Source organism: Oculina patagonica, chromosome 4 (assembly GCF_052425735.1).
Source record: "Oculina patagonica isolate OP01 chromosome 4, crgOcupat, whole genome shotgun sequence".
Lineage (NCBI taxonomy): Eukaryota > Metazoa > Cnidaria > Anthozoa > Scleractinia > Oculinidae > Oculina > Oculina patagonica.
In genome coordinates, this window is record NC_135761.1 from 32777358 (window position 1) to 32803961 (window position 26604).

At 39.6% G+C, this 26604-nt stretch overlaps 4 protein-coding genes and 1 pseudogene across 5 annotated transcripts in view; 2 read left to right on the top strand and 3 right to left on the bottom strand.

Annotated features, from left to right (window-relative positions):
• The window catches only part of LOC144652173 (uncharacterized), a 279392-nt gene that overhangs the window by 247882 nt on the left and 4906 nt on the right, over positions 1-26604 (top strand). The window lies entirely within an intron of this gene.
• LOC144650160 (uncharacterized) lies at positions 12859-14493 on the bottom strand. Its single transcript, XM_078509816.1, has one exon. It carries the CDS (start codon positions 14469-14471, stop codon positions 13275-13277), a length of 1197 nt encoding a protein of 398 aa, XP_078365942.1. The 5' UTR covers positions 14472-14493; the 3' UTR covers positions 12859-13274.
• Positions 14656-17072, top strand: LOC144650161 (uncharacterized). Its single transcript, XM_078509817.1, has 2 exons — positions 14656-15055; positions 15628-17072. Exons 1-2 carry the CDS (start codon positions 14656-14658, stop codon positions 16116-16118), a joined length of 891 nt encoding a protein of 296 aa, XP_078365943.1. The 3' UTR covers positions 16119-17072.
• Positions 16375-26514, bottom strand: LOC144650159 (uncharacterized; annotated as a pseudogene). The gene is made up of 15 exons (XR_013570026.1): positions 25750-26514; positions 24834-25071; positions 24390-24491; positions 23920-24023; positions 23331-23443; positions 23026-23099; positions 22636-22913; positions 22302-22453; positions 21767-21851; positions 21320-21555; positions 20693-20785; positions 20258-20474; positions 19991-20077; positions 19581-19713; positions 16375-16569 (listed from the first exon to the last, which is right to left on the bottom strand). The product of XR_013570026.1 is annotated as an uncharacterized LOC144650159 (transcript).
• Positions 17760-19405, bottom strand: LOC144652195 (uncharacterized). Its single transcript, XM_078512209.1, has one exon. It carries the CDS (start codon positions 19403-19405, stop codon positions 17927-17929), a length of 1479 nt encoding a protein of 492 aa, XP_078368335.1. The 3' UTR covers positions 17760-17926.

Sequence of the window (26604 nt, forward strand, 5' to 3'; positions counted from 1 at the left end):
TTCGACCTTTGTCGCTTTAGCGCTTTGCGCGCTGTCAGCGCCGCCGCTTGTGGCTATCGTGGGTGCCGGATTTTTTTTTTTGCCATTGCGACCTTGTGTATGGGATTTGAAGGGTGGCTGTTTGGTGGGTTGATCTTTGATGGTCCTCCGGCCATCAGTTTAAGAGCTGCTTTTTTTGTGGAGGTATTAACATCATTATTTACTCCAACTTTCATTCCTCCTACAGCCTGTTTAAGCTGGTTGTTGTAACCAACAACGCTTTCTGTATTTATTACCATCCTGGCTGGCATAAGCCAGGCACCCGGGCAGACGGCGAGGTTAAGCCGAACCTTGGCCTCATCAATTGCAAGTTGGTATCTTTGAACTGACTTTGCCAGATCAGGTTGCCTTATAGCGTCTTCAACCAGGACAAGGAACTCACTTTGAGCCTCCTTTGCGCGGCCGCCTGTGCCAAGTATGCTACTTCGAACGTTGACCTGCGAACCCAGAATACAGTAGACAAAAGCCTCTATCGACTGGTTTACTCTCGAAAAACCTGCCTGAGTCAGCCCTTCCGTGCCGTCAGGACAAAACCAGTCTGCCTGTGCATATGCAGCGTCGTCTGGCTCGATGTATTGAATCAAGTTACCTTTTCTTGCAGCTCCCCCTTCATCCGAAAATTTATCGTAATCGGGGTAATTTGCTCCAGAATTTTTTGGACCAATATTTGTTATCCAGATATAAACGTCACCAAGTCCGTGGTTCGCGCCTCTTGTGAAACGAAAATCGCTTGACGGGTCGACACCGAACTCAGCGCATATTCTTTTGTACGAAGCCACGTCGTACTTGTTGTCGAACTGGCTAAACGTTGGGTCGCCAGGCAAGGCGCTTACGCTCTGAATTCCACCCATCTGAAACAATATTCGCCTGATTGTAAAATAAACATGAAAAAGGTAAAAATTACGCACAACCGGCGGCAAGCTGAGAGCTGAGTGCTCTTCATCGAAAATATCTCGACTGATCCCACTGCCTGTTGTCGCGCACCAGACAGCAAAGTTAAGTTGCTGAGGCCGGTAGCTCATATTAGGGCCGGAAAGCCACCTTTTTGACTCTTTTGCTGATGTATGCTTCAGTTTTGTTTTTTGAAAAATCTCTCTTAATTTCGTTGTGAAATATTGGTCTGGTGTGACGTAAATGTTAATTTTGCTGTTAAATATTTTTTTCAAACTCGGGGCGGCTTCGTGAAATCCAACCGCGGGAATTGGCAAAGATGGGCCTTTTGCGCCACTTGGTGTCAGCTGTTGTGGAAAACCACCTGAAATTTGATTCACCCCCATTGCTTTTTTCATCTCTGGGCTCCAATATTTGCTGTCTGAGCCAAAAACATTGATCAAATGGCCTTGCTCTGCCTTGTAATAAATGTCTGCCGTTGCTGTGTGGTTGTAAGTAAACTCAACCTGTGCTTTAAATTTTGTTCGGTCAGCGTTTGGATATTTTGCAAGAAAAGGTTTCCATGCGTTATCTTTAGCTGCTTCAGAAATTTTAGTTGCTTCTGGGGTTTTCATCCACTTCATAAAATCTCTTTCTTTGGAATCAAGAAAAATTGATTTAGAAATGTCATCAGCTCTCGGAATAGGCGGGGCCATTTTTATATTAAAGATTTATTTTTCAAAAGATAATTATAAAAAATGGTTGTGCTCACTGTCACCACAACAAAAAATCCTCACACTGTTTATTTTGACCAGCCTATTCCAAAACCAAGCTATATCCGGTTTTTAAGTTGTTCTCTTTACAACAGCTGAAATAGTTTTTTATAAACAAGCGAATAAGACAGAGAAGGCGCGTTATATACGGCAAGGAAACTACTCACTCGATGACATTGAGAGTATTTTTGAAAAAGGATTTCCAGAGAAAAACATGTTTTCTGTAACAAAAGGCATTACAGGTCGTTCATTGATAACAAGAGCTCTTAGAGCTTACAACTGCGCTGGTCTCGTGAGCACTTTAGGGGAGCCATGTGGGGGGGGGGACAAAAAATGCAACCCCCCCCCCTATCCCCTTTGCCTGCGTCTAATAATGTTGCGACTGACAAACAAAATGGCAAGAAAACACCTTGTGTGACATTTCATGGTTGACTAGTTCCATCCGCAATTAAATATTTTTCTTATATGCTGATGCTATATGCTGGCCAAATTTAATTACCACGATCCTGATCCGTGAAACAAAAAAATCGCTTATCGGGACGACGGGATTTTTCAGGCGAAAGTTTACAACTACTGCCCCTGGGTCTGCAAGATCAGTTCATAAGAACGTTTGGCTTCACGCCAGGAACGTAAGTATCCGCGAGAATTTCGACAGTATTCCTTATTTACATAAAACTAAAAACTGGCCCAATGACAATGTTTCGCAGTTTCTATAAAGTTACTACTATTTTTGAACCTCTTCAACAGTTCAAAATTTATTTGACCCTGTTTCGGTTTTCGTATTACAATAGGCGGTTGTAAAAATGCAGCGTCTGACAAACTTTGTGTGACATTTCATGGTTGACTTGTTTTAGCCGCGATTAATAATTTTTCTTATATGCAAATTCTGGCCGAATTCCCACGTGCGGACGCTGAAGCTGTTTTTAGAACAGAGGGTATTTCCCTAGCATACCGAATGACGTAAGCGGTACAAGTCAGGGCATGTTTGTGAAGGGAATTTTTTTTTATCTCTAAAATCCTTTCAATGACACAGGCCCAAAAATAAAAGATTACCCTTAAAAGAGAAATACATGCAATAAATTTGTTTAGTAAAGACCAAAGGATTCGCAAAGATTTGATAGGTAGCTTATAATAGCTTTAAAACATTACGTGACTTGAGCTCTAGCCGATCGAAAGTGAAACTTGTCATGTCAGCACATTCTTTTACACCAACGTAATGGTATTTATTCACAGATTCTGGCCCGCTAAATTATATTTCTCTTTGAAAGCGTGGAAATTTAGTATTTTCCATGGACTAAACGCTTCAAAATGGAATAGTTCACAATAAACATACTTTAAAAAGACAAAAAAAGAGAAACTTTTTCCATTTGTTACTGATTTGTAGCTTCTAAACATTACATGACTTCCAGCTCGACCGAGTGGAGGTCTGGGACAGGTCACCGACAAAACTAAAAAAAACAAGAAGCTCTTAGAGCTTAAAACTGCGCTGGTCACATGACCACCCTAGGGGAGCCATGTGGGGAGAATAAAAAATGCACCCCCATCCTCTTTACCCGCGTCACGTCAAAAAATGTCGCGACTGACAAACAAAATGGTAAACACCTTGTGTGACATTTCATGGTTGACTAGTTCCATCCGCAATTAATTATTTTTCTCATATGCCAATGCTGGCCAAATTTAATTCCCACGATCCTGATCCGTGAAACCAAAAAATCTTTTAAATCAGCATCCAGTGTTGTATCGAATTTCCGGGGCAAATAATTAAATCAAATTTGAGAAGAACACTAGACCTGTGTTTTGCTGAATGGGAATTCTCTGGGGAATTAATTGACCAATGACGTAACCCTTGCAAGTCAGGGCATGTTTGTCTCAGTGGTCTTCCTTCAGATTTCAGAAATCCGTAGATGACACAGCTCCAAAAACACGTAAAGCTAAAAAGTCGAACATTTTACACTTAACATGCTAGGTTAGTTTCCATTTGTAGCAGTTAAGCTTTCAGAGCATTGCGTGATTCTTGCCGATCGGTGCCTTGTGAAAGTAGAAATTTCAAGAAGTAGCACATTCCAGGACACAGACGTAATGTAAATAAATGTAAATTCTTGCCCGCTAAAGCATCAAAATTTAGTATTTTCTTTGATTCAAACGCTTCAAAGTACTTCACAGTCTTTAAGTAAAGACCAAAGGATTCGCAAAGATTTCAAAGGAGGCTGGATAGCTTTGAAAAAATACGTGACTCGAGCCGATGGAAAGTGAAACTTGTCATGTCAGCACATTCTTTGACACCAACGTAATGGCATTTATTTACAGACTCTGGCCCACTGAATTATATTTCTCTTTGAAAACTGACCCACTGACAATGTTTTGTAGTTTCTATACTGTTAGTATTATTTTTGCCCCTATTTTGGTTTTCGTATTACAATAGGCGGTTGTAAAAGTGCAGCGACTGACAAACTTTGTGTGACATTTCATGGTTGACTTGTTCCAGCCGCGATTAATAATTTCTCATATATGCAAATTCTGGCCGAATTCCCACGCGCGGACGCTGAAGCTGTTTTTAGCACAGAGGGTAATTTCCCTAGCATACCGAATGACGTAAGCGGTACAGGGCATGTTTGTGAAGGGAATTTTTCTTCATATCTCTAAAATTTTTCAATGACACAGCCAAAAAATGGATTACGCAATAAATTTGTTTAGTAAAGACCAAAGGATTCGCAAAGATTTGAAAGGTAGCTTATAATAGCTTTAAAACATTACGTGACTCGAGGTCTAGCCGATCGAAAGTGAAACTTGTCATGTCAGCACATTCTTTTCCACCAACGTAATGGTATCTATTCACAGATTCTGGCCCGCTGAATTACATTTCTCTTTGAAGGCGTGGAAATTTAGTATTTTTTAATGAGTCAAAGGCTTCAAATTCGAATATTTCACACTAAACATTCTTTGTAAAGACAAAGAATAACCATTTGTTTCCATTTGTTACTGATTTATAGCTTCTAAACATTGCGTGACATAACCTCGACCGAGTGGAGGTCTGCGTCTGGTCACCGACAAAACTAAAAAATAATAATAATAACAAGAAGCTCTTAGAGCTTAAAACTGCGCTGGTCACGTGACCACCCTAGGGGTAGCCATGGGGGGAGAATAAAAAATGCACCCCACCCCCTTATATCCCCTTTATCTGCGTCAAACAATGTTGCGACTGACAAGCAAAATGGTAAGAAAACACCTTGTGTGACATTTCATGGTTGACTAGTTCCATCCGCAATTAAATATTTTTCCTATATGCTAATGCTGGCCAAATTTAATTCCCACGATCCTGATCCGTAAACCAAAAAAACGCTTATCCGGACGACGGGATTTTTTGGGCGAAGGTTTACAACAACTGCCCCTGGGTCTCCGAGGATAAACTTTACAATTGATAAGTACGTCTGGATTCACGCAAGGAACGTAAATATCCGTGGGAATTTTGACAGTATTCCCCATTTGCATAAAACTGAAAATGGCCCAATGACAATGTTTCGCAGTTTCTATAAAGTTACTACTATTTTTGAACCTCTTCAACAGTTCAAAATTTATTTGACCCTGTTTCGGTTTTCGTATTACAATAGGCGGTTGTAAAAATGCAGCGTCTGACAAACTTTGTGTGACATTTCATGGTTGACTTGTTCTAGCCGCGATTAATAATTTTTCTTATATGCAAATTCTGGCCGAATTCCCACGTGCGGACGCTGAAGCTGTTTTTAGAACAGAGGGTATTTCCCTAGCATACCGAATGACTTTAGCGGTACAAGTCAGGGCATGTTTGTGAAGGGAACTTTTCTTTTTCTCTAAAATCCTTTCAATGATACAGGCCCAAAAAAAAAAATAGATTACCTTTAAGAGAAATACTTTGCAATAAATTTGTTTAGTTAAGACCAAAGGATTCGCAAAGATTTGATAGGTAGCTTACATAGCTTTAAAACATTACGTGACTTGAGCTCTAGCCGATCGAAAGTGAAACTTGTCATGTCAGCACATTCTTTTACACCAACGTAATGGTATTTATTCACAGATTCTGGCCCGCTAAATTATATTTCTCTTTGAAAGCGTGGAAATTTAGTATTTTCCATGGACTAAACGCTTCAAAATGGAATAGTTCACAATAAACATACTTTATAAAGACAAAAATAGAGAAAATTTTTCCATTTGTTACTGATTTGTAGCTTCTAAACATTACGTGACTTCAAGCTCGACCGAGTGGAGGTCTGGGACAGGTCACCGACAAAACGAAAAAAAATAATAATAATAATAAACCCCGTGCAGAGCAAGAACTGCGCAGCGCAGTTAATAATAAACCGCGTGCAGAGCAAGAACTGCGCAGCGCAGTTAATAATAATAATAATAATAAACCCCGTGCAGAGCAAGAACTGCGCAGCGCAGTTAATAAAAGCAAAAGAGCCCAATTTAAAAACTATTGGACTGAATGGAAGTCTTATCAAGTAATGGTCCGTGTAAGAACTAGGCAGGCCAAACGCAAAATCGATTAAAAGGTGTTAAGTCTTAATTATTAATTTCAATTAAATCGACGCATGTGATTGGTCAATATCAAAAAATCGGCCAAAAAAAACAAGAAAATCCTGACAAAAACAACATTTTTTCACGTAGTTTTCCCCATGCCCCTGTTATCCCCCTCACGGCCAAGTTTCAGCATTGTTCTATGCGCCAATCAATAGATAGAACGCAAAACACGCAGCAAGCGCGACCTTCATGCGACGCCATCTTGGATTTGCGATCGGAGCTCTGAGCTTTCTAGCCCTTTTATGAACGAATCTTGTCGTATTTTTCACCAAATCTATTTATTATATATTTCTCGAATACATACACATGTTATTTATTACAATTGAAAAGTATATATCGTCGAAAATATCGATGAAAATGTCCTTCAAGAGTGACTGCTGCTTTTCACAACACGAGGGGTGACGGATTTGGAAATGTTGACCTGGAACAGTTGTTTGCTGTCGCCTACCAAGAAGAAAATTTTTGTGGCACTGGTAAATGGAGTCTAACTGGTCACAAGAAGTGAAAGCAAAAGAATGATATGCTTTTGTAGGGAGAGAATACCACTCCAAACGAGATGCGAATTTAGCACTTGCATTGAGGTAAACTGAAGGTATTGGAAATATTTTCACACGTCCGCACGTGTTTGTTTGTTTCTTTCGAAACGGGTCTATCTTTACTCTTCTCTCATTCGACTTTGTTATTTTTCCAGGCTGCTCCGTTTTAAACTGCTACGCCACTTCAGGAATTGAACATACAAGTCTGGTGCCGGAATTGCAGAACAAGCGCTGTTCAAAGCTGAACCGTCGCTTCGATTCTTCTTCAACAAGACAGCATAAACATTTTACAAAAGCGAACATTTCGGCGTTCTCGTTATCGCTTGTATCTGTTCTTTGGAGAGTCTCAAAGAAATTTGTGCCAGGGGAATCGATTGGAGTACATGGAGTCTGTTTTTATCAAAACCTTTCCCGCGGCTCGGAAATGGACTCGACCTGGAAACGGACACGACAGACGGCGATTATAATTTTTGTCGATGCGGTGGACATTGCTTCAGCATTTATGTATTACAAGACTTGTTTTGAAAAGCATTACCGAACTTTTTCATCGAGGTATTTTTATTTTCAGTCTGTATTTAGAATGTTTGTTGGTGTTGGTGATATTTCGCGCGACTTTGGCGCGTTCCTGATATCCGCGTGAGTTGTTGCTGTTTTGGATCACAAATTGACAGTTCCTTTGTGAAATCGGAGCGAAATGTTTTTCACGAGGTCGCTGATTGATGTATCGCTGAGCTAATCCCAAAGTTATTTTATATCATTGTAACTTTCTCCCTTTTGGCACGTAGAAATTGTCCAAATTTTAGATATGTTACAGTTTTGAATGTATTGAATGGGTAGCCGAAATAAACTTGTTGTTTGAAAGGTCTACGAGTTATCTTAATTTAAATTTTAAATTCAAATTTCGCGCTTTTCGCGTATGGGCCAATCAGGTCTCTCAGATTTAATTTGATTAGAGAAATTAGCGCCTGAAGCCTAACTGCCGCTATTTCACTGGCCTATTGTTCTTTTGCCTAGTTCTTACACGGACCATTACTTAAATTCTTTAATTTGCCTGGGTTTGAAGATTACGCAAGTATTGAAAAGGAATATTTTGAAACAATTGAGATAAATAATGTTTCAAATCCTAAAAATTACTTTATCGACTGTGACCTTATCGACAAGCAACAAAGCTTGCTAAATGGTAAGCCATCAAGCCTTTTAGCGTGTTTTGACATGCGTGGAAAACCGTATGAAAAAGTTTATTACCAAAATACACATCTTAATGACTTGCGTGACGTTGCGGCTGAAGAAAATGTATCATCTCTGACTCTTTCGATTAGGGATGAGAATGGAAATCTATTCAATTTTAACGACTTAAATCTTACATATGAGATAGAATTAAATTAAATTAAATACAAAATAAAATTTTATGTATACGAACGAATGTCATCCGCAAATGTGCTCCCGAGTGCCCCTGCTTATGGTGTTCGCGAAGAAGACAGCGTAAAACACGCGGAAACTCAAACTTTGTATCCCGCTTTGCCAAATCAACCAGAAAACTTTAGGTTAACAAAAATCAATCAAATTTGTTCAGAATTTGACAAAGAAGTTGCAAAATACCGAGCTGTTTTGAAAAAGTATAAAAAGGTGAAGTCCGTTTTCCATTATTCCACAATTTCAATGGGTGGTTTGTCCAGTGTTCTCTCTGCCTCCAGTCTTGGCACCGCGGTAACGGTGGTTAGTTTGCCGGTAAGCGTTCCTCTCGCTGCATGTGCTGCCATTACAGGCGTCTTGTCTGCCGCTTTCACTGGAGCGAGCAAAAAACTTGAACCAAAAATTATGAAAAATAATGAAATTACTTCTCTTGCTGTTGCCAAACGTGAAACTGTCAATAGACTTGTTTCTGTCGCTCTCATTGACAACAAAGTTGATGATAAGGAGTTCCAAATTATTTTGAATGAATATTCTAGTTACATGGCTCTCAAAGAAACCGTTCGCAGGCACCTTACAAAAAATTTAAGCCAAAAAAAGTCATCCCCACAGCCGGACATTGAGAAACTGAGACAGGAGATAAAAAAACAAGAACTGGAAAAATTAAAAATGCGACTTGCAGCCGAGTCGAAATCAGATTTGAGAAAATAAACACTGGATTTCATCTGAGTGTTCAGAAAAATAAAATAAAGTTGTAGCAGAAAGCGTGAAATTGCGTTACACAGAGTGACATTGTGTGACACAGAGCGTGACAGTCACGCGTGGCGTTGCGTGACAGGTCAGACGAAAGGGCAAAACCCTGGTCGGGGGGTGCTCGTTGGCTGTTTCTTGCCTAGCCCCGGCTAGGACTTTATTCGGTCCCTGACAAGGGGGCTGTCGTTTCCCATTTTACCTCTGGGAGCGAGGTTTGAAATCCCGAGGGATTTCTGAGCACCCCCACGTTATCAGTAGGGCCGAGGCGGGCTCACCCGAGGGGCATCTCCCACTGAAAGGAGTTCCCCTATACCCCGTAACCCACCGTGGCACAAGCCCTCAAACAGGATTCAAATGAACGGCCAATCCATTACCTCCCTAAGGCTTCACCAGTCAGTGAGATAACTATTCTACGGCACGATCGCCTATATATGTTGATCCGATTTGCCCCGCTTTCACTTGTGGTACCCTTTTCTCTGTCATTCACCTAAATTTTGCAATATTTGAGCACTTACGCATGCGCTTTTGGGCATCCGGATGATGTCATCATTAATTAGACACTTGGTAAAGATTGGTAAATTGGCTAAAATGTTGGTGCTTTTCCACGCGATTTGCTTTATTTTAACCGAACTTTCTACACCCGTTTGGCAGAATGAGGTCAGACAGATAACACAACAAGTCGTGGAAGCAATGCTTGAAGCAGAAAAAAAATAAACAGGCCCGATTGAGTCCGATGTTTCGGGAAAGTTCTTTCGATCGATCGATAAACTTCTGTGATCAAATCCTGTTATTTCTCGATTTCTTCTCTTCGCTTCACTTCGCCAGCTTCTGTGGGGACACAAAAACTTACAGCGCGTTAACTGAGAGTATTAGTTTCGTAATACAGTGGAACCCCGATATAACGATATGCCAAGGGGGCAGTAAAATTATATCGTTATATCGAGGAATCGTTATATCGGGGTTCCATCCCATACATTTTACTATTGCCGGGACATAACATATTCATCGTTATATCGGGAATATCGTTATATCGAAGATCGTTATATCGGGGTTCCACTGTATCTGTTTTGTTTCGTTTTTTATCGGCCCAAACACTAAATCCTGATGCGACCGCCATGTTTTCTTTCTGCTCGTCCAAGGGCCTGAGAACTAGAAATATGGTTTCCAGACTCTCTCTGAAAATGTCACGCAACTCACGTAAGTCGCTCGCGATTTTGCGTGCCGCTAGCAGGGCAACCATTTTTTTTGTGTCTGTAAACGGTCGATATATGAAGCATTTTACCGCATTTAAGGCATTTTTCTTTTGGTGTTTTTTGTGTTTCTCTTTTCTTACAATAATACCTTTCATGTGTTCGAGCGAGTGGCTTTGTGTCAACGTTTTCTCGCAAGATTCGCATTTATAATCTTTTAAAGACCAGACGCTTGCTGATTTTTTAAATGTCTTTCCGTCAATCGAAAGATATTTTTTTTTTCACATTCTTGTCAGAGTTTTGCAACGCTTCCGCGCAATTTGGAAGACAATAACATCCACATAAACAAATCAAAGAACAGTTTTTTGGTGAAAGCAACGGTTTAAGCAAACTCTCTTGCAATTCCAAAGGAATTGGCTCATCCAGTATATTACGTACAACTTCACGAATTGTGGCTTGAGGCTTTCGCTCAATTCTTTGCTCAACCGACTCGACGAACTGTTTTGATTTTGCCGACTGGGGCACGCTCAAAGACATTTCGCTGAAAGCCATTTACTTAGTAATCACAAATGTTCAATTGACATTCCGCGTTTCGCGAGGTGAGCGCGCCGAGCGAGCAAGCCGGCCAAGCGAGCTAGCTAGCCTGCGTTGCAGACGCAAAACCCCGGTATAGTGCGTCTGCGAATTAGAGCACAAAAGCTTGTTCCGGCCCCCCGCGTGTTACCAGGGATTTCTATAATAACCTCTGATTGGCTTTTGAATAGGGCCGTTCTTTCGTGCGCCGTAATTGGTTGAGTGGATCTCGTGAAACCATAGTTACGCGTTCGATGAATACCAGATACCAGATACGGTAAAACGTTCTTGTCATATATTTGTGCCGTTCTGTATTGGAATTGCTCATCCAATCTATTTCGCTTTTCACTTGTTTAGAAAGGGCACGATATGCTGTCAGTTGTATTATTCGGAGGCGTTTAAAGTTGAGTAGAGCCATAAGACATTGGTCTGCACGGCTTTCCGTTTGTATATTTTTCCCGGATATTTTGACACCTCTGTTTTACATTTGTCATATGTAATTACTATCGCGGTTAGTCTTGGAACATTCATATTTGCAAGATATTTTTTGAGCTTTTGAAATATTCCCTCTGGTCCTAAATTTTTCGTGAAGATGTCGACTACTTGCATTCTGCATTTGTAATGCCGGGTCCGGCTGTTTATTGTGTTGCAAGGTATGTTGCTTCTCATCACGGATGACGGACGTTCGTTGTGTGACATTCTTTCACCACAAGACAAATGTAGATTATTCAACATTTATACCATGACCTTTTTGCTTGTCAGTTGTGTATGCTTCTTGTCGTTATCGGTGTTTTCTTTTTTTTTATGAGATAGTTCGAACCGGCTGCTTTTTTACCGCTTCAAACGCTAATTCTCACCGATCTGGTCCGATCTGCCGTGATCGCCGCCAAGTTTGTTTTGTATCTGGTCTTCGTCGAAAGCGTAACTATGGTTTCTCATGATGCACTCGACCAATTACGACGCACGAAAGAACGGCCCTATTCAAAAGCCAATCAGATGTTATTATAGAAATCCCTGGTAACACGCGGGGGGCCGGAACAAGCTTTTGTGCTCTAATTCGCAGACGCACTATACCGGGGTTTTGTTCGTCTGCAACGCAGGCTACGAGCTAGCCGGCCGCGCGAGCCGAGAAGAAAAGGTTTTTTTAGTTTTTATTGGTGAATAAATGGACTTTAGGAGGTATTATTAAATAAATTGTTACATTTACTACTAAAGCATTCTCCGACAAAACAATACAAGAATAACTAAATATTAACACTATTCATGATTTACCAGCGTTTAAAGTAATAAAAAAGAATATTAAAAAATCAGAAAATAATCAAGAAAAAAAATCGGAATTTCTAGGGAGGAATTACTCGGCCCCCAAGCACACTGGAGAGCAATTCCTGGAACCGTAGGCTCTAATCTCCACGGGGGGAGAGGTACGCTGTTTTTGGAGTCCAGAGATCGCATTTCATGGGGATTAAAACGATTATTTCACATATTTGTCCAGCTTTTATTTTTTGGCCTACAGCTGTATTTTAAGGCAACGGCCAAAAACAAACTAAAATTATACTAAACAAACAGTAAAACGTCCCCAGGGTTAGACTTAATGACTTAAGTAAAATGCAAGGTCTGTGTTTCAGTCTAATGACCTCACAGGTACCCCAAGTTCCATGGAGTAATAGACCTTGTGACCTTTGTTCAGCGTTGTGTGAGTGTTGTAATTTGAGCGTCACGCGACCGTTGCGTAACGTCGAAATTATAAGGATTTTTATGGGAAAAAACGATTTTTACTTCATTTCAAAAATGCGAATGAGTTCAAAAAAAATCCCTACTTGAACTTTTCTGTCTGTTGACCTGTCTTCTGTGTGGTTTTTGGAGCGATTTAGCGCGGTTCCAGTATACATATCCTTTTAAAGGATAGAGCTTTTAAAGGATAGAGCCCATAGAGCTTGGGGTACCTGTGATGACCATCAGCCTGACATTCTAATTCTTTCTGGATGGGGTGCGAGTCCACCCCAGGGTTATCGCTCAGAATTTGCCACTTCATGACGAGCTTTGAGGTCCAAAAAAAAAAATATGCAAATTAGCTGGCTGCACACTCAATGTGCAGCCAGCTAATTTGCATAGGTAATCTAAGCCAAGGTCCGACGCCTTCTAATCTCTTGAGGTGTTAGCCGAAATCCCTAGGACTTCCTTTAATCGCCCACAGAAAAGTAATTCAAGCTACCCATGATGACAGAAAAGTGAAATGTAAGTAACCGCAAATTTTAATTAAAGCCTTTTTTTCCGTCAACGACAAAACAGACTCAAAAATAATCATACGATAATCTCCCCTAAAAACGTCTGCGTGGGAGGCTACAAAACATACTGTCCGCCGGTTTGTTTTGTCTTTTTCCAGTCCTGGACAACAAATAAGAACAGCAACTGATATTTCTCCATACGATTTGGGACTGTGAACAACAATATTTTACATCAACTAAAATAGTCTTGAATAATTGTTCTCATCGCTAAATTGTCAAATGGCCGAACTTAAAGGCCCCGAAAATTATGTACACTGGAACATAGTGATAGTAAGCTGCGAGACTAACCTAGCAAGCAGCGCGTAATGCTGCTTTTACTTCAGAGATTGACGGTCGATTCGCAGCTTTAGCAGACATTCCTTTCTTCACTACAGCAAGCTCTGAAAACTTTAACATTTCATAAACGGATGTAATCAAAAAAGTAAGTGAGTAAATGTCACTTTCAACCGATGGTTTTCCCGTTCCTTCGATAAGTTCGGGCGCAATGTAACTACGTTTGTAGTGTTCCTTTAAATGAGCAGGTTTTGGACTTGGAATTTTTGCTTTGCTGAAGGCAACACTTTTGCCGAAATCAATAATCACAGGGTGAAGAAGCTCGTCTTGACGTTTCTCTAAAACAACATTGTTCGATTTAATGTCGTTATGCGCAAATCCACATCCGTGAATATGTTCTACCGCGTTCGCTGTTTCTTCTAGAACGCGATTCCACTCTTGCTTTTCAGTTACTTTACTATATTTCGCCGCTTTATAAATGGTCAGACTCTCATCGCCGTCCCCATGAAATTTCATGACAATTCTGACGGGCATTTCTTTCAGCTGAACCCCAAACAGTAGCGGTACTCCAGGGTGATCCGCCAGTTTGAGCAGCACGCGCGCTTCGTGTTTTGCCTCACTTTGTTGACGTGACAAATTGCTACTGCCATCACGGACGACATCTTTAAATTCTTTGATGACCACTGGAATTCCGCGGAACTTTCCCAAGTAGCAGGTTCCAAAAGTTCCACTGCCGATTGAGAGAGCTCCTTTCTCTCGAATCAAATTTTCTGCCGCGAGCTCCTTAAGATTGGGACTAATTTCGGCGCTTTTTGGATTGGCCGGAACCGATATTTGCCTTGGAATTGGGTTTTCTTTCTTCTTCCGACAGGCTGCAATGTTTTCCCCTTCCTTCCTTTTCTGCTTTGCCTTGTCTCCCTTATGTTTGTTACGCGATGCCGAGACCATCCTCTTTCCTCGCAGCAAAACTTTATCTAAATCCAGCCTTCTTTTCTTTCTTAGTGGCTCTGCTTTCGCGGTATCACCAAGAAGCGCTCTGGTCGTACCACGTGTACCATTTGTAGTGCCATTCAGCTCACTTTCTTTTTGTAAACCGTTTTTCATCCTCTTCTTTCTCCTCTTCTTTTGCTCTTTTCTCAAATTCTTGTAATAGCTTTGTCGTTCCTCTGAATGTTCTTTGTCAAGCACTTTGCGCTTTTTCCTAGAATCCATAGTTGCAACTCGCAAGAACGAGGAGTGGTTTCAAACACGAATGTTCTAGGACAATGACCTGGAGTGTGTTCGAATAGAGGGAGGGGATTGGGGGCATGGGGAGGGGAGGGGGGTGTTGCAAGTGTGCGGATCTCTCCATTTAACACATGCACGTGAAGTTTTTATTAAGTCTACCAAAAAAAACATGTTAAAGGCGAGAAACACTGTGGGACTTCCCCCTGAAAAAAATTCGTGGATCTTCCCTGCATATTATTGGTCACACTTACAATTAACAATTAAACCACAGGAAATAGACGCTATTTTCATTCGATCACGTCTTCAACGTTTGATCATGGCCGATACATACCTACGCTGCGACGAATGCTCCAAAACGTTTAAAACATTTCAAGCGCTTGTTAAGCACTTCGAAAAAGGTCATGTTAACCGGCGCATTCCTAGGAGAGCTGTCTTCTTTGAAGACGAAAAAGAAGTGCAGCTAATGGCAGCCCAAGCCATCCGATCTCCCGCCGTGCAAGAGGAATATAAAGCATGGTTGACTGGAGTTGTAGAACGATTGAATGGAATTCACCATCAGAGACATAAACGTAAGTTCACTCAAGTAACAACGAAGGTAGGGTAATGGGGTGATACATGAGATAGATTGAAGAAGCTTTCATCTCAGAAGAAATGCAGAATGCATTGTTAGTTCACTTTGTCATTAGCATTAATTAATCAACGCTGTAAAAGGTACCCGTTACTTTTGGTCTCTTTCCGGCAAGGCTGTACGCTTTATTGCCATCCAGTATGTTAAGGATATACGGAGAAACATCGCCTATATCGAGCACAGATAACTAAAACCCTTTGCAAGAAATTCCCCTGCAAAACAAAGGTTTCAGCGGCGATTGAGCACGCTGCGCGTTTACTTCGCGTGCTAGCCTCGCGCGCTGCGCGGGTCCGAACACTTTCCTCGTTGCTGTTAGAAGCAGGCATATTATTATTATTATTATTATTATTATTATTATTATTATTATTATTATTATTAACAAAGTTTTTTTTTATTATTATTATTATTATTGTTGTTGTTGTTGTTGTTGACGGGGACGCTTGTTTTATCGCACTGTGTAGCCGTTTCAAAATATGCACTACAATTTGCATGAGAAGTAATGTTATTTTTCAGGAAATTGGCAGACTCTGGAATTTAACATGGTTCCAAATAAATATTTCCAGCAATTGCTTAGAGACCTGGACAATCCACAGCCCCATGCCGTTAGGAATCAGCACCATTGGCGTGCGCCTATTTTAAGCCCTTCCACGAGAAAGGTGACATACCGCTTCTTTGACCTCGACGAAATTAAACGAGCTTTGGCAAAGCAGAACATTCTATCGCTGAAAGAAAGTGTAAAATGGAGTGGCAATTCGGAAGTTACTGGAAACGACGAAGAGGAAGCTGATCCCTTACAAGCTCTTATTGCTGCCAAGAGCAAAGCGTATGGACGTGTACCAAAACCCAGGATCACGTCTTTAAGTAATTTAGTAGTTGGTCATGGTGAAGGTCGCGCTACCCGCGAAATTGATCTCATTTGGTGGCCAAATCTCTTCCACACTGCACAATTAGGCAAAATGTGCATCAGACTATATGTAAGTCGTGTTCAACTTGCACGTCTTTGAACGTTAAGGCTACAAGATCTCGGGCGTTTCATAGCTTAAGAATAAATGTTGTAGGTTAAATTGGTTTTCAGGTTAAATCTGTTTCCAACCTGGATTAATCTGCTTCACCCTGAAGAAAACACTTTTACCATGACATGAAATAACTTGAATTCTTTAAAAGGAAGTCCAATCAATTGTTATTTTCAGGTTGAACAGATTAAACTAAGTTGGAAACAGATTTGACTCGAAAACCAATATGACCTACAACATCGACTCAGTTTTGTTGACGATGCAATGAAGAAGCACCAGGGCCAAGTTGTTCAATAATATTTTTGACTTAAACTGCAACTGTAAAATTAATTAGCAGTAAAATGGCCTTCCTAACACACCAAAACATTGCAGTATGTCCAGCTCTTCACATGATTGCTGATCAATTCCATGCAGTAGCATCGCACCTCGACAGTTCTTTCTGCTGTGGAATAAGAAAAACAATTAGAAACATGATTATACTATCATGATCAATCAATAAATATGATCGATTGAATTGTCCGACCTGGTTTCAAGTGAGAACTACTCACCATTAGAAATACATATATTTATACAACAATGAAACCCCCTTTCCCCGTTCCAGAGACAATAAAAACAAACAAACAAACAAATTACTAATAAATAAGGTACATTACCTCTTTAAAAAAGTCAAGCACAACTTCTGTTGAATGGGTTGCAACAAAGTCACAATGGTCAATTGTTAATAATTAAAAATATGAACCACACTCTACCCAAGAGACTACAGCATTAATCAAAGCATTTTTAAATGTTACACTGTAATCATCAGGTATACTCTACCCACGAGACTACAGCATTAATTAAAGCATTTTTAAATGTTACACTGTAATCATCAGGTATACTCTACCCACGAGACTACAGCATTAATTAAAGCATTTTTAAATGTTACACTGTAATCATCAGGTATACTCTACCCACGAGACTACAGCATTAATTAAAGCATTTAAATGTTACACTGTAATCATCAGGTATACTCTACCCACGAGACTACAGCATTAATTAAAGCATTTAAATGTTACACTGTAATCATCAGGTATACTCTACCCACGAGACTACAGCATTAATTAAAGCATTTTTAAATGTTACACTGTAATCATCAGGTATACTCTACCCACGAGACTACAGCATTAATTAAAGCATTTTTAAATGTTACACTGTAATCATCAGGTATACTCTACCCACGAGACTACAGCATTAATTAAAGCATTTTTAAATGTTACACTGTAATCATCAGGTATACTCTACCCACGAGACTACAGCATTAATTAAAGCATTTAAATGTTACACTGTAATCATCAGGCATACTCTACCCACGAGACTACAGCATTAATTAAAGCATTTTTAAATGTTACCTTCAGTTAGAGACAATACCCATGAGACCACAGCATAAAGACTTGCATTAGTTATAGGAGACTGCTCTTTGTCTGGACTCTCACCTTTGACCCCAACTTGTAAACATCCAATCTCTTGATACATGTAGGTCTAAGGGTCGTTGAGTCACGCAAGCCCCTCCACCACGGCAAGGTGGCAGTCAACGGAGAGGAAAAAAGCAACTTACCCTCAGGTATACACTACCCATGAGAGCACAGGGTGGGATAAAATTGAACCCTCAGGTATACACTACCCATGAGAGCACAGGGTGGGATAAAATTGAACCCTCAGGTATACACTACCCACGAGAGCAGAACAAAGCAGAAAGTAGAACCCTTGTATAAACACTAAACCAGGCTTGGGACATACTAAAGGAACAAATTCTGGGATATCTAACTATCATATCCAGCCCATTTCAAAATCTGCATCATGAGTTCCTTTCTGTGGTTGTGCATGTTGGAATATCTCCACTTGATATTGTTGACAGTTTCTGGTCCATCCCTGATAAAGTCTCTGGCTGCCATGATGACCCCAATCCCACAACTGCAAACACCAATCATTCTGTTATCAATGGGCAACTGTGAAGGCATTCCAAACCGCCTGAAGCTTTTGATGGAGTGCCAAAACTTTGTTTGTAGGGATGGATGATGAGGGTATAATTCAAGGAGGAGATCCAAAGAGTCTTTGAGAAATGGGAGGGCAACTGGAGGCACCACAGAGGTAAGCCCATCATCAAAATACAATTGCTTAGCAGAAATGTTGACATAGATAAGGCCCCAGTGGTTTGCCATAAAGACTAGCACCAGTATTTGGTTCACATTCTCAAACAATGCAACTTGTAAAGATCTTTCTCTAATCTTCCTCAGTTTGAATTGCTTGTCTTGTACCTGCATCCACTGGAAAAAATCATTCGGTAAATACAGTGTGTTCTCTTTCTGTTGTGAGTAGCTTTCTTCAATGTACTTGCATATGGAGACATCAATAACAAAACTGTCAATGTACCTTTCTTCCACACGATCAGAGAAAGAAAGGACATCAATAGCCTTGTGGTCACACACCAAAATTGGACTTCTTGCTGGTTTGTTCCATAGCACTGCCTGGAGAAGTCCAAGCTCATTTTGTGTGCAATTAAGTTGAGCCAGCCATCTAGCCTCTGCATTCACATTGTGTTGCGTTTCAGAAATAGCACAAAACTTTTTCAAAATTCTCAAACCTTGTTCAGAGAACTGGCCTACCCCATTAATAACAACACCAAATGCATCATTTCCTTTCTTCTTTTCATCAGCCAGAAGAGCTTCAGCTCGTGTAATGACTGCTCGGCATGGACGTTGAGAAATTCTAAAGGGATTTGTAAACACTGAGTGGCTGTCAAGTGCAAGGGTTAGGAAACCACTATTAGAGGCTACTGGGGGAACTACACTGGCCAGTGCAGCTAGTTCAGCTCTAGTAGATGCAGAACACATGGCAGATGAAAGCTGTTGTTCCCAACCATTACTAGGGTTTGTTGACTCCTCACTATTCTCTTCCTCATCAAGAATGATTACCTCACCTTGGGGGGAGTCACTTTGAATGTTGATTTCTTTAAGAGGTTTTTTGGGAGCAGGATGTTTGGGAATGATGTTTTTTGCAGGGGAATCAGGCTGTGAACACCCAGTGAACACCCTTTTTAGAGCTTTATGAGGAGCTGCCAGAGAACCTTGACCCTTTTTTGGGGTATTTTCTAGTGCCTGGGTTGCTACTTCAGCTTTTTTGGATGCCATTGATTTGGCAGGTGAAAGCTGTTTTTCATTGTCATTGCTTATTCCCTCCTGAGCATCATCTCCATTGAGAATAGCATCCTCGTCTTGGGGGGAGTCACTTGGAAACAACATTTTTTTCGGTTTTTTGGGAGGAGGATGTTTGGGAATGTTGTCTTTTGCAGGGGATTCCTGTCGTGGTTTTGGTTGGTTTAAATATGCACTCTCCCACTGGTCATGGTTGTAATCAACAAGGGTTGATAAACTGTGCTCATGAACAATTGTCCCCTTGTCTTCATCATAATCATACCTCATAAAATCTGCTCCAAATATCTGAGTAAACAAATCATCTACTGTCAAAATCCAATCCTTATGCTTCTTGGACCAGTTTGTTGTGTCAATTGCCTTCCAACCACATCCACGAAAGGAGAACTTTTTCTTTCCTTAAGCAAATCAACATGAGAAAAAACATAATAAGAAATGCTTTCACTTATTCAATGAAAGCTGTTATATGTTGATGGCACTAACCATGTGAGGGGGCGAAATCACTTGCATCCGATGCTTTTGACAATGTTGTCTCCACATTAATGTGTTTTCTTGTGATTTTTGTGATTATAATATCATTTGTGCCAAAAATAATTGCATTCATTGCTTTCTCGCTGATAAATCATAGCTTTTATTTTCTCCGACATTTCCTGCTTTACTTGCTATTACACTTACCAAACACAATGCATTTCTTGGCTTCACGAAAGGCATATCTCAGTGACAACAGCATGGTTGAAAACCAGTGAGTTAGAATCTGATCCACTGAAACATTACCAAAAGAGCATAAATGAAGGGGTTTTTGGAAACAGCTGGGGTTTTTTTAAAAAAAATCTGTCATATTTCAATCTAACAGACAAACATAGCATGGAAGTCAAATACATGTACCCATTCGCAAATAACTGAGAGAAATGATAATGACTGAACTTGTTAGATTTAACATACATGACTGTCCTGGTGCAGAAGAGTCATGATTGGTTGCCCTTGAGTACAGACTACGATGAAGTTTGTGAGATGCTTCAAAGCCTTGGCCAGAATACTTGTACAATGAACGGAAGTGGCGCAGCAGCATTGCACTGTGGTCAATCACTAGGTGGGCATAGTCTCCTGTACCAAGATGCAGGCCAAACAGTTTTTTCAAAAGGAATCCCCACTCCTTACACTAAAAAAACACAACACACACAAACAAATATTAAAAAGAAATTAAACAATGCATTCTTCAAAATTGGTGACTTATGCTTTAACAAAGATTCTGATGTTTCCAGTGCAAGAGTACAACTTAAGTGTTACTAACTTGCAATAGTGAATTATCAAACTTAATAATCATTCAAGCCCACATATAATAGTATTGTTTACAAAATGATTCAAAGTACAGCTTACCTTCACATCATGTATATCAATTAGCTGTTCTTCATCATCTGCAAATACTTTGTCACGGATCGTCAAGGCAAGCTCTCTCCAGTCACTGCACACCTTCTCAAAACATGCAATAAAGGAATAAATAAAAATACCATGATAGTGTATCTAAAACAGAAACCACAAAGGGGAATAGCCTGCTGCAGCTGATAAAACCTTAACCTAAAACAGGATTCCTGTAAGCTAAAATTACAAGCAAATTGCTATTAGGTTCAATGTAACTGTGTTATTGGCCATGGAGCATGTAGTATATATCCACAAGCAATTGCACATTTTGTTAGCAGGACAATATTATACTCCTTTGAACCCAATTATTCGCAAGACACAAGATATACCATTTATGAGTGTTTTTAAAAAAATGCCAGCAGAGAGCTCGAGTAAGAAATAATAGAAAAATTTTAGGGGAGTACAATACCATTGGTCCTGGCTTTCTTGCTGTAATTTGTTGTCAGTAATCAATAAATTTTCCTCAAACAGTAAAAAAAGTTCATTTTACATAAGTGCTAGATGATGCAAAAACTCTACTCTGGTTGAAAAATTTGAGCAAACCACACTCTTTTAGTGCATAAGGAAAAAGATGCATTTACATGCCTTTTTGAAAAAATCAATTTGGAGTTCAGCTGCATAGGTCGCAAAAGGATCTTGCTTCCCTTTAAGGGGGCAGCTGGTATCTGATTTTGCTTTCCTTTTTCTTTTCTTGGTAGTTTCACTGGGAAGAGCTGCCTGCAGTTTATCTGACAAACTGCTTAGCTCCAAGAACTTTGCAGCAACCTCCTCCTGCTTTGTCTCCCATCTTTCCCTCTGACTAAGTAGAAACTTTTCAAAATCTGTAAGAGAATTACATGTGCTTTATTCCTTTAATTACTTTAAAAATACATTGCATGTATAAAAATAAAATGCATCAAATTGTTATAATATATATTTTACACCAAAAATTTATTTAAACACCAATGATTATGCAATGATACATTCCAAGACAATCATTCAGTAACATTAATGCTTTAACTAATCTATCCCAAACCATATGTAAGCTCTTACCACCATCCTTCTCGATTCTGACTGTCTCCTGTCGAACACCGTAATCTCTAGTTATTTCTTCTGTCTGCAGTATATCATTAATGTACTGAAAGGAAAATGAAAATAGAATTAAAATTTGGATGGCAATAAGTCATGTAAACCATTGTTTTAGGAACTACCTTTTTGCATTTTATGTTATTCTTATTACACTTAGCAAACTGCAAAACAAAATAGAGTACAAGACTTGCCAGCAGCTTGCAAGTTTTGGCCAAGTAAAAGACTATAAACAGACTTGCATTGATAATGCTGAAAGGTTCAGCTATATATTTCTAGAATTGCTGATTTAGTGTTTTGAGAGGCCTGGCACCTCTCTAGGTGTCTGTCTTATAGAGAGAGTGACTGTGAAATTATGTATGAGGTACACTCTCAAGCTACATGTACTTTTCAAAAGGAAAACACTTGAAGAGGTCAAAATTCTGAGCAATTGACATAACTGTGTAGTAATAATTATTGTAAATTGTGATTTATGTGTAATGCTGTCGAAATGTCAACCTGCCTTTTTCCGTTCTTCGAAAAAGGTGATATAATCCAAGATAAGTTGCCTTCCTGAACCAGGACATTGGTTGTAATAATCTTTTACTTTGTTTAATGGCAGTGATTTCTCCACAATTGTCTCAAAATTCTTTAGAACTTTTCTTTCATAGGACCCTGTGAATCAAACAATTCAGTGGTATTTATAATGCATAAATGAGAACAAAATAAAACAAGAAAATCATTTTACCCAATAATAATAAATAGCTGATGGATGAATTTATGAAAATAATAAGTTAATTGATGTATAACTTGGAAACATAATGTCTGGTAACAGTTGAAATTTCAGTTAAGCAAACCTGAAAAGGAAGCCACTTTAATATTGCGCCTCTCCACGTCTGTTTGCTGGCCAGGTTTTTGTTTCACTGTAACCCTCGGAAAGCCTTTGCTGCTTTCAGGTCCATAGTCTGACAAAACTTGATTAAGCTCATTTAAAGAGCCAACACGGTAAGCAAAAAACCCCAATGACCCCAAAAGCTGTTCACAGTTACGCATCTCACAATGCAGAGCACATAGATTAATGTTGCTGAGTTCTTCCTCAAGCAGAAACGTGAGGTCATCTCTTAGACCTGTAGACCTTAAATTTTTTTTAAAAAAAAGTCATGTGAGAATTATGATGATCAACACCAATGTACTGCATGTATCGATGAACCTAAATAAAGATCAAACACCAAGACATGATCTCTCACCTGCCAATGTTGGCTTTGGATCTAAGGCAGTCAAGACAGGTTTCATCAGGCTCAACACCATGACATATGCATGCCTGCAAAATCAAGTTTATGAAGTGCAAATCATTGCAGTAACATCAACCAGTTAAGGGTTCAGTCTTTCACTAGGGATATTACTCATCCAGACAAAATACGAACCAGGAACCTTACATGCCTTTGACAGTTCCTTGGTACTGTACAGCAGCAGGTATGTGTTCAATAACATTCAGTTCAAGATCATTACATGTATATAATAACATTGTGATCATACTGGTAACTGTGCTCACCCTTATAGCATCACAGTAGGAACAAAATTCACCATGTCCTTTACCACCGAGAATAAACTCCTTATCATCACCCTTTTGTAGCAAAAGCAGCAGGGCCTTATAATCAAGGGTAACTGCAAATAAATTTAACACGAAAAGTAACTTAGTCACTACTATTGCATGTACACATTGCTAAGTTGCTTATCAGAAGATATAAATTTAACTTATTTTCAACTATGCGACTATTGACCTCAACTATTGAAAAATACTTTGCTACCTTAAGGAAGTACAGGTAAGGGTACATAGGAGCTACTGATACATGTACATCTGGAGCTCATACCAGTTGCACTAGCATAAAGTCACTAGTAGTACTGCTACTTTCCCCTGGATGGGATGTTAGTCTTGACTGCTGCTGGGTTATTTACCCCAGCAGTAAAATGGCCAGCACCCATTTATACCCCTGGCTGAAGAGGAGCACTGTGAAAGTAAAATGTCTTGCCGAAGAACACAATGTAATGCCCAGGCCAACCCAGACCACTTGATCTGAAGTCCAGCGCACACTAACCATTAGGCTACTGTGCCTGCCATCCCCATTTCGTTACATAATTACCTGTAAATTCAATCTGGTACTTAATTCCATCAACAATGATTCCACTTTTCTTTATTTTATTTTTCTGCGCATTCAAATTGCAGATCGGTTGGCTCAAGTTTTCCCTAAGATAATGATAACATTGAAAAAGAATAAAATACTGTCAGTGACCAGCTTTAAGAAAAAAGTTTTATCTACCCAATTTACATTTTAATGTAATGAACAAAAAAAGATACATTTCAGAGTTCCAATAAACTTGGTCTGACTCCAGGTTTTTAAACATGATGTAATGTTCAGGTGGATTTAGAAGAAGGAAGACATGCTTTCACTCAATGTTTACTGTAATGTCATTTGTGGATGATCATGTTACATTTATTTTAATAGTATCATGTGTATATATATCAATGATGTGATCACTTCACATGAGTATATATGTTTTAAGCAATGGATAGTTAGCAAGTGTCTTGTGCTTGTGTGACTGTAAGACATACCTGTCTTCTTTACAATTAGCAATAGCCACTGGATACACAGTGGCTATGAGCCTTTATTTTCAAAGTCAATAGGCACAAGCCCAATTGCCACTTGACTCCTGCCTAAAAAAAGTTACAAAAGCCACTTATACATGTATAATAAAACCAACTAAGAATACGGAAGTTAAAAGTTACAAGCCTAAAACATTTAATCACAACTAATGAAAAACAGATAGAGCCTGAGCAGTAAAAATATGAATGTTACTCCAACAGATGCCATAAAGGTAGTCTTTTTATGCTTTTTTAGCCCATAAAATGCTACTTTCTACTTAATACCCGGCATGATTATTCGATGGCAATTGATCATCGAAAATCCAATCAATCAATCAATACCAATTGATGTCAACTGATGTCAATTAGTTAATGAAGATACCCAATGTGAATGCCTATTACTCTTTATTATACCTCCAAGAGGACGTCCATCAAGCTTTATGTTGAACTCCATTTTTGTGTCAGTTGTTGATGAAAGCAGGCATTGCTCTCGTATTGCCCATACCAATACTGATGCAAGGTCCACACCATAGGAATGAAAACCTGTGTTCATCCTTTCGATGGACAGGGTTCTGCGTACAACCTTGAAAACGAGCTTTTTCACTGCCCTGATCTGATTTTTGGTTAATAGTACTGCAGTGTCACTGGTACGCTGCAATGAAGCAAATTTAAAACATCATGATTATTGCTAACAAGCTAGTTAGTTAAATAAAAATAATAAATATCTCTGTCTACTCTTAATAAGACTTAACATATCAATGTATTGTCTCTTTTTTTCAAGAACAGGGGGGGGGGGGGGGGAAACGAAACCACCGAAATGAGCAAAACCATCCAGAACGACTGAAACGAAACCCCCGAAACAACTGAAATGTCAGAATTAAACGAAACAAAATTACCGAAACAAGCAGAACCATTGCCATTATTGAGAGCTTACTATAAACAGGCTAACATGAGTGATATTCAGGCTAACCGGAGTGTTTACCATGCACTCAGGCTAGCCTAAATAGCACTCAAGTTAGCCTGAATATTGCTCAGGTTAGCCTGTTTACGGTTAGTTCTCAATAATAGTAATGGTTTTCCTTGTTTTGGTGATTTTATTTCGTTTCGCTCGTTTTGGCCATTTTGGTTGTTTTGGTCTTTTCAGTGGTATCCCTCATTTTGTTTCGGTGGTTTCATTTCAGTGTTTCGGGTTTTAGTATATGCCACCCCCTACCCCCACCATACACACCTCTCAGGGCATCAGGGTATAAAAGTTGTAAATTAGTTAATTTATTTATTTACTGAAATTATTAGATATCAAATTGAGTGCAGTTTCTACGGTCCAACTTACCTTACTTCTTCCAAGCTGAGTAAGATTAAGAAGAGTTTGCCACGCAGCATCAGGCAATTTTGCTTGCAACTTGAAATAAAGCAAGACCCAATCAGGCACTCGTATACTCTCCAGAAATTGCTTGTAGGTATCTGGTAAGAGGAGCTCTGTAATTCCTTTCTTGCCACCTTTTGCATCCATCACTAAATTAACTACTTCTGATATGATTCCTGAGACCTTTGCCTTCTCTTTATCTTCACCATACAGAAAACTATTGCCTAATATACAGGCAAGGGACTCGTGATACTTTTCCAGCACACCGTCCAATTCTGCACTCAGTTTTTTACATTCACTTGCGACTTTTCTCTTCTTTAAAGTTGGCCCTAAATCGCTTTTCAACGTCTCCTCGATAATACTGCTGTTGCTACTATTGCTGCTGCTACTTGTGTTGCTGTTTTTACTGTCTTTTGAAGAACAAGAAGGAGAGGAGGCTGCTAAAGGGCTTTTCAACGTCTCCTCAATAATACTACTGTTGCAACTATCGCTGCTACTCTCTTTTGAACTACCAGACGGAGAAGAGGCTGCTAAAGGAGGAGGCAGATACGAAATAAGAAATTCGTTAAACTTTTCTAGTTCCTTCTTCTCGTGCTCAAGCTCGGCGATTCTTGAGTCTGGCATTTTTTCAACTCTTCATTCGACTGGACAGATTTCCCGCCTAAACTGCAGAGACTGTTCGGTGGTTCACAATCAAGAGCAATTCGATTTACCGCGTCAACAACAGGGATAATTTTCTGAGAATAAACAAACCCATTTGCACGAAGTTTTGGCTGTCTAAGCAAAGCTGCACAAAGACCAAACGAAGATACAACATACAAG

Excerpts from the sequence above, each read along its gene's own strand:
- LOC144650160 (XM_078509816.1), bottom strand. The coding sequence starts at position 14,471 with ATGGATTCTAGGAAAAAGCGCAAAGTGCTTGACAAAGAACATTCAGAG.
- LOC144650161 (XM_078509817.1), top strand. The coding sequence starts at position 14,656 with ATGTTAAAGGCGAGAAACACTGTGGGACTTCCCCCTGAAAAAAATTCG. Across the intron at positions 15,056-15,627 it reads TCACCATCAGAGACATAAAC|GAAATTGGCAGACTCTGGAA; the intron begins GTAAGTTCACTC and ends GTTATTTTTCAG.
- LOC144652195 (XM_078512209.1), bottom strand. The coding sequence starts at position 19,405 with ATGTTGTTTCCAAGTGACTCCCCCCAAGACGAGGATGCTATTCTCAAT.